This window comes from Condylura cristata, unplaced genomic scaffold (genome assembly GCF_000260355.1).
Source record: "Condylura cristata isolate star-nosed mole 26May11 unplaced genomic scaffold, ConCri1.0 scaffold00013, whole genome shotgun sequence".
Classification (NCBI taxonomy): domain Eukaryota; kingdom Metazoa; phylum Chordata; class Mammalia; order Eulipotyphla; family Talpidae; genus Condylura; species Condylura cristata.
The window spans coordinates 40,768,206-40,787,319 of record NW_004567114.1 but is presented as its reverse complement, the minus strand read 5'-3'; the positions used below and the strand labels follow the sequence as shown (position 1 = coordinate 40,787,319).

At 31.5% G+C, this 19,114-nt stretch overlaps 1 protein-coding gene across 2 annotated transcripts in view; it reads right to left on the bottom strand.

Annotated features, from left to right (window-relative positions):
- Positions 1 to 19,114, bottom strand: part of MDGA2 (MAM domain containing glycosylphosphatidylinositol anchor 2) — a 663,419-nt gene that overhangs the window by 11,488 nt on the left and 632,817 nt on the right. For both annotated transcript variants that reach the window (XM_004681901.2, XM_012724471.1), the window contains 5 exons: positions 15,764 to 15,941; positions 15,212 to 15,232; positions 12,104 to 12,259; positions 11,488 to 11,646; positions 3,544 to 3,674 (listed from right to left, as the gene is read on the bottom strand). In XM_004681901.2, coding sequence (XP_004681958.1) covers positions 3,544 to 3,674; positions 11,488 to 11,646; positions 12,104 to 12,259; positions 15,212 to 15,232; positions 15,764 to 15,941 — 645 coding nt within the window. The remainder of the gene's footprint in view (positions 1 to 3,543; positions 3,675 to 11,487; positions 11,647 to 12,103; positions 12,260 to 15,211; positions 15,233 to 15,763; positions 15,942 to 19,114) is intronic.

Sequence of the window (19,114 nt, the reverse complement as noted above, 5' to 3'; positions counted from 1 at the left end):
CAACCCTGAATTTTCCCTTTTTATTATTTAAGGGAATGTTTAGTACTAACATTGCTAGATTCCTTCTAGGAAACTTCTGAATCATTCATGGCTAGCTGCCAAATTCCAAACATGAGGACATGCTAGCTTTTAACCTAAAGTAAATCTTTAAATTATCCTATTTTCTTATACCACTTCCTTAATTTGTCCATTCAGCATTGTTTATGTGTATTTTATAAGGGTGTGCTAAATAACCAGTCTTAATACTTGTGAGCTAAAAAATGAACAATGAAGAGGGCACCTCCATTTCCTTACCCCATCTCAACAAAGAGGCACAAGTTGACTCAGGGCTAGTTCTGGAAGAGGCTGCAGCATCTAAATACAATAATCTCAGAACAAATAAGTAACTTTCAAGAAAGATAAGACTTCAAGGTTTAAGGCATTGCAACCACCACCCTACCATTGCCCAGAAGATATGGCTCTATACAGAAGGCTAAACGTTAACAACACTCTTTGTTTTCTTCAACTGGTCGATACATCAGATAAATACATTTACCTGACCCTAACCCAAATTACCTTTGTTTCAACAGAAATCCTTGAATTGTATATAAACCCCTCTGAGCAGCTCAGATTTCAGGTAGCTTTCCTCCAGTTATCTGAAGATCTTTCTGCACTGGAGTCCTCTCTCTTAATTATTTAATAAAGTGACTTCATTTATCTGCTCTCAATTTAATTTTAGTCAACACATGCAACAACCTGAGTGATGTACCATGTTATCCTTTGAGAAAAATCTTTTGATGAATGCTCATCACCTAAGTTTCAAAAGTCCCTTAACCTCACCACATATAACTCCTTTCAATGTACTAAATTCCCGGTTATCTTTCTGTTCTTCTAGCAAATGTTGTGGTATGAGACCTTGATGCCTTTGCTCACTCTTAACTCTGCTGTAGCAAGCAATGTTTTCTATATACTGCAATCCTTCTATTCAGTGCAGGTTTCACCTCATGCAATAAATGTTTGACTCTCATTAGTACTTTTCTTGTTGGTTAGGTGTGCTCACAGGAATTTGTGCATGTCTCAGTTACTATAGTTATTATATATTTGATAAGTTGACATAAGCTATACAACCTCTGTCATCAGCCACGGTACGGATGGAGGGGAATGGCTCTGAAAAATCAGACTTTCCACCTAACTTATGTTATGACTTCCCTTTTTTTTTGTATAATTGTAATATCAAAATATTCTGAGCAACTTTCAGCTTACAATTGGATTGCCTCAGCTGCATAAGGCCGGTCTGCCCTGACAAGCAAGCACTGCACCAGGGTGAAAAATTCCCCTGAAGTCAAGTGACTTGACTACTGACTGATAAATAAAAGCAAAAGGGCTGTTTTTGCAAAGTCTCTCTCACTGCCAGATGGAGGAAAACCCAAATCTTACCATTCTATTATCTCACCTAGCCTTCTATTCAGCTTCTAAAGAATTACTTCCTATTGTTTGGCCTTTAGACTTGGAAATCCATCTACATTGCCTGTTTTGAAACCAGTCAAGTTTTCTACCTGCTACACCTTAAAGGAATCCACAAAAGTCTTCTGGCTAGTCTTTCAGGATTCTACTATGTAGTCTTCAGATAAGGAAATTCACCTATGTCTCCTAATCAGAGATTTGATTAGCAAGGAATTTCCTCTTCTGCCTCCCAGGATGACTCAGGTAGAAAACAAAAACCCATTAAGTAGTAGATAAGGTTTAAGGGACTTCTATCTTAGTTGATCTCCACTATAATAATATTAGTCATAAACTTTGTGCACCTATGTACCTGTATTTAACCTTGATTGATTTTAGAATGTTGTATCTCAGCGAAAGGGCAATATGACCCTAAACTGTTCTTAGAAAAAAAGATGATTGTAATCTCTCAGCCCAGTTCGTGTGCTGATGTCATCCCACTGCTTGCTCCTAATGTATAAAATAAACCTCTGCTGAAGGCAGAGCAGGAAGACTTGCACCCAAGTCCGATTCCCGTGTCTTCCTCACTCCCCTTTCCTTTTTCTCCTTTTCTCCCCTTTTTAGGAATCTTTGCTCAAAGACGCCTTCCCACCTTAGGGTCCTGCCTGTCTTGCCTCCAGATACCTCAATAGTCGGAGCTGGTCTCCAACCATAAGTGTTCAGATATGTACCTCTACCCATGTAAGGTAAGCAGTTATTTTAAATATCTTCAAGCTCAGCAATGTTCCTCAGATACAAGAGTAACACAATAGGTATTTATTGAATTGTTTTCTATGGCAATAGAGTCCTGAACTTGCTCAATAAATATGTAGTAAGCTGATATTTATGGCAATAGAGAATTACCCCGAAGGAAACATTAATATAACTACTCTCTGATATACTTATTGGAAACATATTTAACAATTTTGTTTTGGTTAAACAGCATAGATGAAGTAAAAATATATCTAGATTATTTTTTTTTTTAAGAAAGACTCTTTGATGTCTATATAGGTATATACATTTTTATAATGTTTGCTTTGGAATCCTGTCTTGCCAGTTTAATTTGGTTTAATGATGTTGCCATAGATTCAGTTTTTTACAATTGTACTCTCCTTTATAGAAACAAAATGATCCTCAGAGTTTCTAGTTATAGTGCTTTTATGTGTTTATAGATAGTCTAACTGCATTATTCCTTACCGTTATGAACAACTGCATTTTATCTTAGTAATGTGTAGAAGTACATTTTCTATAGCAAAGTAATGAAAGCTTTAGGTTATATGTAAAGGACAGTCTGCCAATTAAAAGGTGCTATAACAGGAGCTATCAGATTTCCATGCCTTTACTCTATATTTTGTGAAATTCACCTAATAAATACCAATAGAAACAAATGAGTAGATAACATAATTATTAAATCACAAAATGATTAGATAAAATGAGTATGTAATATGTATTATTAAAATCACAAATATTATATTATTTTATCTACTAAAATAGCTTCATGGAATAGTGTCTCTAGCTATGATGTACAATGTTATAGCAATTAAAATTTCTATTGTATACTTATAGCTAGCTCTTTAATTCAATCTAAGACTTACTTCTTTTCTGTATGAAAGCAAAGAACAATAACTTGGTTAAAGTTCTCTGACTTTATAAACAACTTGATAAATTACTAAAGTGATAGTATCATAAAGGGTAACATTTTATAAAGTATGTAAAATCCCATCAAGTAACTCTCAAATAGATTAAGAATAGATTTTATCCAGCTTCCACAAATTATAGGAATCTGTATCATTTGTCTTCAGTGAACACAATGTACACATGTTATTTTAAAGAGTTGTATTACATTTTCTCCAACAAATAATTTAAAATTTGATACTCTTTTTCAAATATATCATGAGGTTATATTAATTAATAAGGGAAATGGCATTTTTTCTTTAAAAAACAAATTTTAGAACTAAAGAGAAACTTGATTATGTGATTTCTGCGATTCAAAAAATCATATCCATATTGGATTTGTCCAGGTCTGCCTGTACAATTATGCTAAGGAACAATATCTGTATACAGAAATGATTGTTCTTTTCTTACCTGAAATGAAGTAATTGGATATATATTAACATGAGCCTCATTCCATCTTTGTCCTTTATTTCCACTTGATGACCACAGTGGGTTCTCAATTGTTGTCTGCCCTTTCAAGCGTAGATAAACATTTAAAACACCTAAAAAATAACAATGAATTTTTTTTTTCAAAATACTTGTACATCTTTAAAGATGACATTTATAGAACACCAACATATCCTCATTCTCCCTTCCTCTCTCATTTCCAGTCTTACTGTTAATGACATTTGGCAGGTAAGGCAGACATAAAAATAATTGTGTCTTTGTTTGCAGAACAAGTGAATATTACTTTATATGGCAATAAGTGATTTTGCAGGTGTTATCAGGGGTCTTGAGATGGGGAGAGTTTCCTAGAATACCTGGGTAAATCCTAGTGTAATCTTTATAAGATGGTAGTAGGAAGAGATTTGGTACTGCAAAAGGGCATATAAGTGAAAAAGAAGGTGGAATAAATTGTCTCATTTGGAATACATACAATCTTTAAAAGACAGAAAGGGTAAAGAAATGAATTCACCCTGTATCTTCAGAAAGAACAAACACTGCTGACCCTTTGATTTAATCTCATTATGCTCATTTACTATTTCTGACTCCTAGAACTGCAGGATCATAATTTTGTGTTGTTTTGTGCCATAAAATTTGTGCTAAGCTATTTGTTACAGCAGCAACAGGGCACTAATACAGAATGTAATCATGTTTTGTTTGAGGTGCTCAATGTCTGACTCAAATTGTGTTGTCCAAAATAACATCTTATTTTGTTTATTTGAATTTCATCCAAATACTTTTTTTCTTTTAAAATAATTTATTTGAAGATAAAATTAAAGTAACCTTTGTCTAGTGATTTAAGATACCTCTTTCAACAGTTTTATGATCTTTACATAGAAATGATATACTATTACTACAAAATAATATGTGTTGAACAATTCAGGTAAGAAATTAATTCTCTCAAAAATGCGATTAAGTGCTTATTATTATTATAGTATTACAGATGAGAAATCTTGGAGTAGTTCAGTAATTTTCCCTACATCATACATTAGGAAAATAACAAAGGTAGGATCTGAACCCAGACAGTTTCACAGTTGATCCTTTCATCACTAGGCCTTCAGGATTTCAACAAATACTATGACACTTCTATTGAGATATAACTTATGCTATATAAGCCCCTCATTTTAAATGTATCGTTAATGAATATATAGTATAAAAGTAATTTTGCTTAGTCTGAAGAAACCAGGTTTGAATAATAACAGGTTTTAAGTTGGGTTTTGAATAGATTATATAAGATATATTCAGTTGTCATTAGATTGTATTTAAAAAAATGAGTATTGTTTATATCTTAAAAAAAAACATTGGAAGTATAGCTGATTGAAACACATTCAGACATATTATAATTTATGCACATAATATCAATTATATTTGATTTTTCTAATCAGTTCGTAGATCCAAACCAAACTGATTATTTAAACTACTGATACATTACCTTGTTTTAGAGATGACGACAAAAGAAATATGAATAGACAAATGATTTTGAAATTTTTTCTAGCAAGTTTCCAGTTTTTAAATTTATAAAAGATTTACTCACAAAAAAATATTTATACTTCTGTTCAGATAATGTTAGTCAACAAAATTAGAACTTGAAACAGAATAAAGCAATCAAAAGAAGTTAAATTCAGCAAAGCTGATTCAGCACATTGTCACAGTCATACAGTAAGAAAATTCCAGGTGAATTTGAAGGACTGTGTTAATATTCTTTAAAGTAATTTTAAATCCTCAGAGGTTCTATGTTAATGCTGTAGTAGGCAGCAGACACCTATATGAATGCATTTAATCATCCCCAGAAGTTTTCAAATGCAATATAGCTCCAAGATAAAAATTTGAAGTTGCTATATCAAATTTAAGTGTATTTCATTCTCTTTGGTGTCCTAATTCTCACTTTTGGTCACTACTCTTCAAGTCAGGTGATATAGTCAGAAAGGACTTAACTAATTTCATGCTTAGTAACTACATTTGCAAAGGCTAAATATTCTAAGTGTTATATTACCTTGTGAGCAGTGATCAAAGTTGTGAGGGTGTTCACGGATGTATTAATTATGCAACTACATTGTTCCTATTTTAATAGTTTCATATAAATTACTATGCACAGAATAACATATAAATATTATTTAAATTAGTATTGGTTCTTAGGTCCATAATATAATTTTATATTTAACTATTTTATAACAAATATGTAATTCAGGTAATTGGCTATGTCCTAAAATATACATATTCCTTTAAATACTAGAATTTGTGAAGTTCACTTGAATTAATTTGTAATTTGGTTTACTCAGGGCCTGAGGATCACTTGCATATAATTATATTTTTATTCTAATCAGTAGCATAGACTTGTTAATTTGAGTTTCACATTTCAGGAAAATAGGAATATGTCAAAAATTGTCTAGCTCCAGGCAACAGCTATGTATATTGATAGATGATTGCTATCATCATTTGTTTTATACACACAGACAAAATGGAGAATTATAAAATCATTCATATCTGAGTAGAAATGGCTGTATGCATCTATTGTTATTTTTTCAATATATAACTGCAAAATGACATCATAAATAAAAATGTAAATTCACTTATTCTTTGTACCTTTTCCTAACCAGTTGAATGTGTACATTAACGTCCAACAAATTTTTATCAGGCTTACTATCTGTATATGTCAGCACCTTTGCCACTGTTTATTTTAGGGTCTACCATTTTCCCTACCCTGCCATGAAAAAAGTGTTCTTATATTCTCTACTTTTATACCTTGTCTCCTTTATTTCTCATGTTCTCTAACCTTTTCCAGTTGTTTTGGGAACATAAAAAAAAAAAGAAAAGGAAGAAGGAAGATAAGAATTCCAAAAGTTGTTCTGCATTAGATTTTGAATGAAAATATGAGCTCTTTGGATGTTTAAAGAGAATAAAATGTAGTTATTCAATTCTATAATTTAAAAACATTCATTTAAATAACTGCTTATTGAATGCTGAAATAAATCTTTATATTCCCAGGACACTAATTTTTCCAAGCATACAGTTCAGCAGGATAAAGGATAGAAACTATGGAGAGTTCCCAGATATTATAGAGCTTGATTTAGTAAACTTCAAATATGACTGTTATAGACAATTGTGCTGCCCATGGAGAATCATGGGGTTGTGTCCTATTAACTTTATAAAAAAATTTACTATCAAACTATGGGCCAAAAAGACAGCATGGAAATCAGTTAGTATTGCATTAGTATTGCATGAGTACTAGTCAGGTGGTAAGGTAGATGTGAGGTAGACTTAAATAAGAATTATATCCTAAAACTATTTCCAAATCTCCAGACTGACTTACTGATATGTCTTGATTTCCACTGTTCAAATTCTCCCTATATTGCTGATTAGTTTCTGCTTCCATTTACCATGCTCCTAAAAAGATCTACTCTTTGAACATGCATATTTTGTAATTGTTTTACAGAGAAAATACATACTATTAGGAAGAGAACCATCACATATGTCCTTGCTGTTCTTGCATCTAAAACTTTATCTGAAACCACATTCCTATGTAATTTGTTTCCTTCCACAGCAGGGAAAGTGATATTATTTCCTCTCTTCAAGGCTAATTCTCCTGTTGGAGCTCTATATTCCTATCTTTTCTTCACTCTAAATTTTGTATTTCCAACATTACCCTTTCTGAAAATACTTTTTTATGCTTAAAATAGGCCTATGTCCTTTCTTCTTTATCCTCAAGCTTCATCAAAGTGTAAACTTAATTAACAAAATCCTTTTCATTGTTCCCAGTGGTTCCCCAGTGAAATTGGCATTCTAGAGCCACAATTGTTTTGAAATATGTTTTAAAATGTGTACATTAATTTATAAATATCTTTTATGTTTTTTATATTTTATTTCAGGGTGTGAGATGATGCATATATCTCACATTCTTCTAGAAATAATGAAGTACATTTTTTTTCTGATTTTTAATTGTTAACACTGTTTTATCCAGTCATCTCATAGAAGACTCAAGTTCTTTGCAAAAGCTTTAGGAATTTAGTCAAGTAGTCAGCAACTGAAATACCTACTAGTAGCTACAGTATTGCTGAAATAATCTTATATTACTGTCAGCAGCAATCTATTATAATATGTAGATATAAATCAATAGTTAAAGGATAACACATAATAGTTTTCATTTATTTTCTTTCTTCAGTCAACTATACCAGTGTGATAAACTCTTAAAAGGCCTCCCAGTAATTTTAACCTGCTAACATTAACACTTGTGCAATTTCCTCACCTTGATAAGGGTTAGAATTATCAACTCAGTATCAACAGATAGAACAAAGCAGAAGTTATGTGATGTCACAGAGATTATGCTCTCTGCTGAACTGTATGCTTGGCGGATAGTTTATATATATATATATATATACATATATATATATATATATATATATAAAATCATAAGCATGTGCTTATTCTCCCTGGGAGATTGCTGGCTTTGAGGCTGCCTGCTGCCACCCCATGAGATAATCCTGTAGACCTGTCTGCATGAGAAGGAATTGAAAGAAGTCTCTGGCCACCAGTGAGCAAGAAGTCAATAACTTAAAGCAGTATCTGGAGAGCGAAGTCTGCAAAAACCAAGTGAGTGTACTTAGAATTGTATTCTTCCCAAGTCAAGTCTTCAAATTAGACTGTAGTCTTGCCAGATAGCTTATCTGTGAACTCATAGGAGATATTAACGAGGCATTCGAATAATCCATACCCATATACTGACCTGAAAAGCATGAGATGATAAATACTTGCATAAAAGTTAGAGGTTATTTGTTGTACAGCAGTTGATAAGTAATATAATATATTGAACTTCATTTTCAATTGGAAAGTATTTTTTCTACATAATGTGTAACTGATCATATCTTTTGTGTTATTAAAAATCATTACTCATCTCATTGATATATTGTTCATTAGGCACAATTAAAAAAGAATTGTGGTTACTAAACAAGTAGTAACTATAATTAGGAATTCAGGAGGAATCACTTGCATTTGGATTTCTAAAAGAATGAATAAAATTAAGAATGTCATTTGTAAAACCAGTGGCTACAAATGCCCCCAGATTTACAGATAAATGAGTGTCTTAAATTAATGTTTACAAAGAGGGATGATTTCACCTACAGGCAGTATCTCCCTAATGAGTCAGCATATGTATTCCTAATTGATTATTAAATGCCTAGACCACATATTTTGGTCTTTAACAGTATGACTATGACTTGTCTAGAGGGGCCCCAGTGGCAGACATGATATCTGGAACCTTCAAATGCCTAATGAAGACAAAGGCACAGGGATCAAAGTGGTACATTATTGAAAACCTGGAAAATGGAGACCTGCCTTATCTGTAAAATGTTAAGAATAAATCTAGCAGAATTTTAAGTGTACATCAATAGATAACAACAGGATAAGAATATCAAATTGAAATCAAAGTATGTTAAAATTTTCTTGAGACTCAGAAGAATGAAGAAAGTTTGAGAGGAATCACTAAGGAAACTACTCTCAAATATATTTTATAATCTTTACAGTAATTCAAAATATTGATCTTATAATTAATTACTTTAAAACTCTAAGAATAAGTCTGTTCCAAGGTAAATTAGAAGAAAAAATCCATGAAATCAAAACAAGAAAAAGTAAAATAGTTATGCCTGGCAAACTAAGGGAAGAATCGTAGGTAGACTAATCCTACCTTCCTTAAATAAGATGGTTTGGAAATTGTTTAGTGATTTAGTTCTTTTCATAGTGTGGCCAGCATAAATCCAAGCTTTCTCATGGCTTTTCCATTGTTTTTCCCAGTTCTGTAAGATCTATTTTCCCATGCTATCCTACTTTTTTGTACAAAATTATAATAACTATCCCTAGTACTAAATTAGCCAAATTTTCACGATACTCCAATAATTCTCCCCGCAAAGTGTGAGGCTGACAGATTCTGTCCAGCTTCCTATATTGGCTTTACTAGTTATCAGCTATGATATGAAGGCATGTACATAAAAATTTTCTATATTCCAGTTTCCTCATATCTGAAACAGGATAATGATTTCAATGAGTATGAATGTTTATGATGAAGATTAAGACAACCAATGAAGTGTTTGGTATTGTCTTCCAGTCTGTCATGGTTTATTCTCACACATATTAACTCTTCTTTTTAATTATTATGTGACATTCAAGATAACCCAAGATTAGTGGCATCTAACAGAAAATTTCATAATTTTATAGCATAAAAGTTTAACTGCAAATTTATAAAACAGGAATAATAAGTCTCACTTTATAGATTCAGGAAATAAGACTCAGTTCCTGAGTTCATATGAGGCAATTTTCAATGTATAAGAGCTGTTCCTCCAGACTTGTCACCTACTGTTGAAGAATACTAGCTAGCAATGCTGGTTGAGTTAGACTCCCAGTACAATTAATTACCTATAACTCACATAAACTTTTCAATTTTCAATTTTCTTCAGTAAATTTTACAAATTTATGGCCCTCCCTGGTGGTGCAGCGGGTTAAAGCACTGCACTGAGAAGCTAAAGCCACTTCCACATGAGTTAGCTTCCCGCCTGCCCCGGAGGTGACCACTTGGCATGGCAGACCTCTCCTGACCTGCCCACTGCTCCCCTCAGCAGTGTACTTCGTCGATCTGCCTGTTCTGCTCCCAACTCTGTCTCTGGTGAAGCCTTTCACAGCCCCTGAGCCTCTGGCCTGTACCCCAGTTCTGTATGTACAAATAAATCTTTAAAAAAATTTTTTTTTACAAATTTATTAAAATTACTTCACTTATATAATGAAATGGCTGGCATATATTTATTTTATGCCCAATTTTATGGTATAAATTATTTATATAAATATATACTGATATTACTAACTCTATTAATTTATATCAGGACACTTAAATTCACCTTAATCTTTCACCTTTCATTCCCTCATTACCAGTAATTTATTGTCCTTAGATTTTCTCTATTAAAATTCTAAATCTTTTAATGCCCAGATAAAAGTTATTATTTTATCCTGGAACACTACCTTATTCTTCAACTAAATATAGATTCACAATCCCTTTTCCAAGATCTATGGAACCAGATATGCTTCATCATTCAGAATTTTGTCTTATTTAGAAAGGGAATTTAGCATATATTTTGTTATAATGTAATATGAACTGAAGGTTCCGGAAAAAAATTCTAATGTTAAACAGTGATATTTCCACTGAAAACCATATGAATGTACACACTCACTGTATAAAGACCTTTGACTTATATCAGTTCACATTGTAGATATCAACTGATGTAGATCATGCTAGCATGTGCTGCCAAGTCATTTTCATGCATATGAGGAACTGTACACCTGTGTGATTGTCACATTCCCTCCAAAAAGCACAATTTGTTAGGTGCATTTTTAAGATTATGTAATATGCTATCAGGCCCTAGGATGTTCTTAATGCCATTAGGCTAGAGAGGCATTGATAAGAAAAAATATCATACTAATATTCCAAATACACATAAGTTACTCAAAATATTTGTCTTCAAAATATGCCTAGACTCCTTTTCTGTGAATGTTAACATACTTTGAATCATTATTCAAGCAAATATCTTTAGAAAGTAGACTAAATTATAGTGTGATTGAGTGTACAATCAGATATCATACAGCATTTAACCAATTAATTGACAGTCTGCCAGCATTAGGATTCGAAAGGAGGTAAGTAGTAGTCCAGACTTTAAATTCTAATCTAAAGTTGGGAAATTAGGCCATGGTGCAAACATATTACAATTTGCAGCTAATTCATAAATGTCAGTGGTGACACTCACTGACTAATATTTACTTCATGTTGTGTGTTGTGAGCTTTTATTTTGCTAGTTATAATTTACTTCACAAGAAGCATAATAATTCTTGCTCTCTCACCTATATGTTGTCCATACATGTGGTAAAAGAAACTGAAACAATATGCAGTGTTGGTGGGTCCATAAGGGTTTTTTGGAGCAATGCTGAAAACAGGGCTGAGAAGTCGAGCCTTTTCACCTTCCAATCTTGGTCGAGATGTCTCAATATACATATAAAAACCTTTTAAAAGACAAAATAAAATTTAGCCTATTGTTAAATAAAGTGAAATTTGAAATCATCAAGTTGTAGAGTTTTCATGCAAATGAAAGATGATAGTTTGCATGTGATTTATAAAACCTGCATATGCACAATATATAAAGCAACATAATCTACATAATAAAAAATAAAATTGTTCAAAATTATAAACATGTGATACAAATTGGATTTTAGACTTGATTACCAAAAAATTATTCCAATACCTCAACACATTTATGTCATTTAGTTCTGAATGAAAATTAATTTCTATGAAATTGAAAGTATCTAAATCATTAATATGGTACACAAGAATTTAATATTTTATTATATAATCATCAAACCTATTAGTTAAAGATGATAGTGTATTTCATGTTAATAGTATTTCTAGAAGTCCAAAGTTAGCAGATAACTCCTATAAAGACAACATTTCAAACTTGCACACCTTCTTTGGAGCCACTACGATCAGCATTTGGTCCTGTGTTTGGAGTATATTTTGTATTCCTTGTTGCAGTACTTTGCTTTGTCCAGTCAAAATTATCTGTATCATCTTGGGTGAACAAACAAATATTACCATCTTCAAATCCACAGTGAAACTCTCCTGAAAATAAATATTGAAGTTATCAATATTAATTAAATTTAAACAAACTTCTCAATAGTCTGTTGAGAAAAAAATATATTCTGTATTCTGAATAGGAATGTTTATAGGGAATATAAATAGTTAAGGAGGTCTAAGTCAGTGAAGTTTTCAATAGTAGTATGCATAAAATATTAACTAGGCACATAGTATTTTTAAAATATTTATTTATTTATGCTTACAAGAACTTGTGTATTGTCAGAGGTGTGAGGAGGATTCACCAGAGACACAGTGGGGAGCAGAACAGGCAGATCTACTAAAATACACTGCTGAGGGGAGCAGTGGTTGCTGAGGTCTGCTGCACTGCATGTGTTAGCTACCTAGTTGAGGATCAAATTCATGTAGCAGTGGCTGGTGATAGACTTTAACCCCTGTACCACCAGGGAGGCCCCAAACCAGGATGCTCTCTTTTAAAAACAGAATAATATTTCATTAATTGTGCATATTGTATTTACTTTATCATTCATCAATAGACATTTAGATTGGTTCTGTATCTTAGTTATCAATAATGCTACAGTAAACTTGGCATTGTAAATAGTTCTTTAAACTGAGATTACTTTGGATAGATACTTAGAACTAGAATTACTGTATCATAAAATAGGTATAGCTTTAATTTTTTAAGAACCTTCATAATGTTTTCTAAAATGACTAATTATTGCCAACATTGTACTATGGTTGTTGAAGAGACTACTTCTTCCCTATCGTGTTTTGTTAAAAAGCAGTTAACTAAATTTATGGATATATTTTTGGGTTACTTTGTTACAATGTTATGTAGGTTTTTAGCCTATTTCTAGACTCCTTTGAGTACTGTAGCTTTGTAATATAATTTTTAAATTATTACGTGTGATGCCTCCAACTTTATTCTTTTTGTTCATCACTGGATATTTGAGAACTTTTGTAGTTTCATATGAATACTGGAATTGTAATTTTATAAAAATAAAACTGATATTTTGATAGTAATCACACAGGGATTGAAAGCAAAGCAAATTATATCCAAAAATAATATTCACAAATTTTAAGTTTTAAAAATTTTACAGATTTCAGATATAAATCAGACTTAAAAATAATTAAACTTCTTTGCAATAGTAAAGAAAATTCTAATTCCATTTTCAAATACTTGAGCGATTTCAGAAGTCACTTCAATAGTATTTTCATTTTTTTTTCTCTTCAGTTAATATTGGACTTGAGACCAAACTTCAGGTTTGGACCAACAGTATTTTTCTGAGGAAGTAAACATAGTTTTGTAGGACAAAGGAGTTTTGTTGACTGGAGCCTAGAAAATGAACAGGGGTCTTTGACAACTAATCACCTTATCTTTCAGAAAAAACAAAATAAATTAAAATATATATTTTTAAATATTTAGGAAGCTTTTTAGTTTTTTTCACTTTTAAAGTTATCTATTATTTTAAAGGTAACACTGGCTTACAAAACTGTCTATGAGTAAGAGGTAGATTCACAACTTTCTAACTTTGAATCTAATAAAATACTAAACTATTATAAGCTGCCATGGAATCAGTCTAAATAGATATTTTGGAGATGAATATTGGATAGACATTCTCTTGGCAATTCTCTAAGGTAATAAAATGTAGCAGAAATTAGGTTGATTTGTTTCCAAAATATAATTTCATATCATATTTATTAACAAAGTGAATGAAATGTTTGTCAACTTTTTCTGTACTTGATTGATTTTTAAAAATTATTTCCTTTTCTTTTACTTTTTTTTTTTGAGGGAACATTGGTTTACAATATTATAATTTTAGAGGTTAGGATCTCTTCTTTAAAATACTTAAATTTTCCCATGGCGACTCTTTTTAAAATCTACAGGAAGAGCAGTCAGAGAAAAGATATCTAAAGACTTGCAATCGATAATAGTAATTAAACAGCACTGGAGCCCTCAGTTGAAGTCATGGAGAACTTAATTAATGCATAGGGAAATTGTCATGTTTTTATTCTCTTACAAATGATCATTGAATATATGATAAACTGTGATACTATGGTAGACATAAAGGTAATGAGCTATAGAGAGAAAGTAGGAACAGGAATAGCTCTTCAGTATTTTATAATCTACTGAAGGATGTGAGAAAACAAAAAATACTAATAGATGAAGATAAATTGTTATGGGAGACAAAAAGACAAATTGCTTAGGAGAAGTGGCAGCATTTGTTTTAAACCTTTTAGAAAAGTGAAGCTCAAAGTATCAGTGTGATGACTAAATGGAATTCCATGATGAACTACACAAATATCTGATACTATAATTCAGATATGCCTTAGTGGAGTAAGGAAGGCTATTCTGTAGGAAATAGAGCAAGAACTGAGTTTATGTAGTTTGGTCACTGTTAAATATATAACCAATGTATATATTGGATGTATAGGAGTAAGAGGCAAAGCACTTTGTTGTTTTGCAATGCATGGACCATATATTCCTAGGTAATGAATGGAAACAAAAATCACTCCTGAATTTCAATATGAAATATCAAGAAATGGCAATAATTTTCTATCATTTAAGATTTTGACATTGAATAGTAATCCATGAAAATTGTGATTAAACGATCTGAATACAACATCCTAAGCAACTATGGTTTTTAGAAGTGGAATGTAGAAAACAAAGAATGAATATTAAGTAAACAGACAACAGTAATATAAATACTATGCAATGCCACAAAAGAGAAAAAAAATAACTACACAGCTATACAAACAAGGATGGAAATGACTCCATATTTAGGAAAACTTATAATAATATTAAATAATGCCTATGCATATGTCCTTTAAATTTTAATTTATATTTTATGCCAATTTGAATGTTTATAAACTATTCCATTTTTAGCTAGATAAAAACAGCTGCTACATAATCTTTATTAACACATTTTCTAAATTGTGAAATTCAGTGCTATTTTAAAGTAGAAAATATATACTTACTCAAATGAGGATTAACAGGAGCTACAAGAAAAGCAAAATATAATATTAGCACGATTTGAATGTCTTTTATAAGTAAAAGTGTAATCAGTGCCCCATAGTTCCTGACCAAAAGTTAATGATCTTCCCCCACTAAAGCCAAGGAGAATTATATCTGCTATCCATTTTATTCTAGAGGATTAAATAGGAGCTAATTTGGAGGTCAGCAATGACAGCCTTAAAGTTCCCAAAAGATCAATGCTAAACAGCATTTTGGATTTGTTCATGTTTTCAGGAATGGTGTTGCTGACCTTTCAAACCTTACCTGTTGCTAAACAAAAGTCAGAAATCAAAACTGAGAGCAGGGCAACCTTTAAACTAGTTATTTTAACAGTAAAACTAATGACTGAGCAGAGATAGCAGTTGAGGATGATTAAGTTTTGTGGGGGTTTTGGTCATTTAAATGATGACTCAAAAATAAACATATAAAAATGTAATTTGTGTCAAAATTTAGGAGTTGTAATCTACATATTCTAGATAGCTTGATATAGAAATACTTTTAAATAAGTGACTTACCACTGTATTTGATGACTCGAATTGTTGAATCTCCTTCACCAAATTTGGTGAGGGGAGTTAGGCGGACTTCATAAGCTTCGGGTTTGATTAGCTCAGTCAAGTTATAGGTAATTAATTCTCCCTTTTGGATATTTCCATTTATTTTAATCTCCTGTTCCCACCAACGTTGCTGTCCAGCCTGAAATTAAAAGATTGTATAATAATGTTCCTAGTATTTTATTTAGTTACCTATTATATTTTAACAAAATGAGAAGCAATTCTGAAATTTTAGGAAATGAGAGTAAATCGTATTAACATATTTTATTGAAGTTCAAATTTCTATAATAATCAACAAATTTTGCAAATGTTCCCATACAAATGTTGGCAAATAATTGCCAAATTATCACAGAATAGTTGGGCTAAGTAAACAGGTTTAGTATGTCATCCAATATTAAGAGTCAAAGTCCTAAAACAGTAGTTACTGATCTGGAAGACAGGAGAGATGTAAATTTAAACATTTCTTACATATGTGGTATATGTAACATTTTTAATGTATAGAATTTTGTCTACTTACAACTTTTTTATTATATCAATAAACATATTTACTGCACACATAACAGGTGTAAGGATATAGTATATGAGACAAGAAGACAAAATACTTAGCTCCTTAGTTATAGCAGAGTGACTCACAAAACAATAAAACAAGCATGTAATAATAAAGTATTTCAAGTAATCATATATGCAATAAAGACAAAATTTAAATGACAAAACAGACAGGGAAGATTTAGGTGGGGAGCTTGATGAGAGGAAGTTAGTAGGTAATCAAGAGATCTCTATAAGAAAGGTAGATACTGCTGCAAAGTTAAAGTAAGGTGAGAGCATGGAATTTACTACTGGATTTGGAAAGATGATGATTTTGAAATCAGTGGCATGAGTGAAACAGTGAAGATGAAATCAGGATTGAAAACAACTGAGTGTGGGTTTCAATTACTCCCCACAGTGTGGATTTCTTTTACAGTTGAGTACAACAATGCTCAGCCTTCTTTAAAAGTGAGTTACACAAAATGTTATGGAGGTAAATAATTCGAGCCCTACATACAATTTTCCAGAGATTTTGAAAAGAAGAAAAACTAGCTCCCCATCTACTTTTCTTTAACTCAAACGAAAAGCTCCAAGGAAGGCACAAGAAAGGAAAATCACAGGTAGAGAAAATAAGTCCATCAAGTACTAACAATGATAAAGGTCATGTTAAGTCCTGTTTGGTTCTCATTCAAGAATGTTAAGAACTATTTAAGTTTATGAACACATGTGTATTATATATGTTATTTTGATAATATAATTGGCTAGTAAAAGAGAAAAATATATTCCTGCTAGACAGAAAAATATTTGACAACAATGACCACCTATTTATCCTTAATCTGGGGAACAGATGTGAATGTGAATATTCTGGTAAGACCCAATAAAGTCATACAGCACAGAGTATCAAAGAGCTAAACATAGTGAAAAAAAAGAAAAAAAAAACAACTGAAGAACAAAGTATGTTGAATTGTCTTAAAGGTATGAACGGATAATAATAAATTCTTTGTTGTCTTTTTTTCCTTTCCAGTTCTTTGTATTCTGTCATTGCACCTTTCCCTTTATAGTTTTAATTTGGGTTACAGTCTTTTTTTTTTTATACTAGAATTTATACTTATTTTAAAGTCAATCAGTCCAATGTTTAGCTTTCCCAAATTGATAAACAATTTTGACAAAATCGACAACTTTAAGATCATATTTAATTGAAAGAAACATGAATGTTTTTCATTAAAGCCAGGACAAGTGAAGACTCTCCCTCATCACTGTTTTTCAGCATGGTACTGGAAATCTTAGTTAATACTCCAAGACAAGTTAATGCTCCCAAGAAATAAAGAGAAGACACACTGAAAAGGAAGAAACCGAACTGCCTATTCCTACATGATATTAGCATCCATGTAGAAGATCCAAAGCAATCCCCCAAACCCAAACCAAAATCAATAAAACAACTTCCTGGAGCTAGTAAGTAATTACAACAAATTTACAGTATATAAGGGGGATTTACAAAGAAGTAAACCTCTTTCCTATAGATCAGCAATAGATAGGAGGAATTTACAATATCACCCCAAAATTGGAATTGATAAAAATCTTTTAAAAAAGTGTACAATATCTGTATGAGGAAGGCTCCAAAACTTCGATGAAAGAAATCAAAGATCTAAATAAGATATTTCATGTTCATAAATAGGAAAGCCCAATGTTGTCAAGGTGTTGTTTCTTTCCAATTTTATGTATACATTCAATGAAATCCCAATTAAAATCTCAAAGTTATAGAGTGATATTGACAAACTGATTATTATAGTGTCTGTTCAATAGTACTATAAATCTAAATAAAAACACTTCAAAAGAAAAGCATATAAGAAAATCTGTTGTGTCTCTTTTATAATATCCTTTTATTTTCTATATTTTTAGTCTCCTTTTACACTTGAAAATTATTGTAACTGTCTTATAGGTCTGATAATTTTTATTTTACAAGTCGATGGTAATCTTTTCATGGCACTTTTCTGCTACCTCTACTTGGTTATTTTCATCTGTGTGTTAGTGCTCATGTGGCTAACAACACTACTTGGGTCCTTTGGGACCTAGGACAATGATATATTCTTTTACAGATGTAACCTTGTTTCTGATATGTTATTAAGGATATCAACATTATGTTCAACTTCCACTTTGATTATGAAACCCTTTCATGTTACAGGTTAAAGTGGAGATGAATCCTTTCTTGAACAGGTTTTGGGTTTTCATCTTGTTTGACTCACCACTAAGAAACTAAGATTCAAAGTACAAGTTTATTGGGTTGGTGAATAGCTGAAAGAAAAGCAATGTGTGCAGGATACTTAATATTACTTTGAATTTCCATTTTCTTTATATTTTTACCAAATACTTACATACAAACACATACACAGTTTCTACATAACTGTATACACATGCTCTATATGTAGATAACAATATTCATTATGTTTATGCATTTGTCTGTTTTCTGAACATAGGTTAGTCATAATCAAATATCTTGCCTGCTATATATGAAGATTAAAAGAGATGAAAATTCTATATATGTGCTATTAGCACAAGACTAAACAAACAAACCAAATAGAATAGAAACTACATATATTTGCAGGGTTGTTTACATAGGAAGCAGGAGAAGATAAGTTCAATAACTTATGTATATATAGAGAAACATGAATTTGATCCCTTTCTCATTAATTACATAGAAATGTCATACTCAGCATGATCAAATAACTAAAAGGAAAGACTTAAATCATTCAGGAAAAAAAAAGAATTCTGATGGCCTATTTATTATTAAAT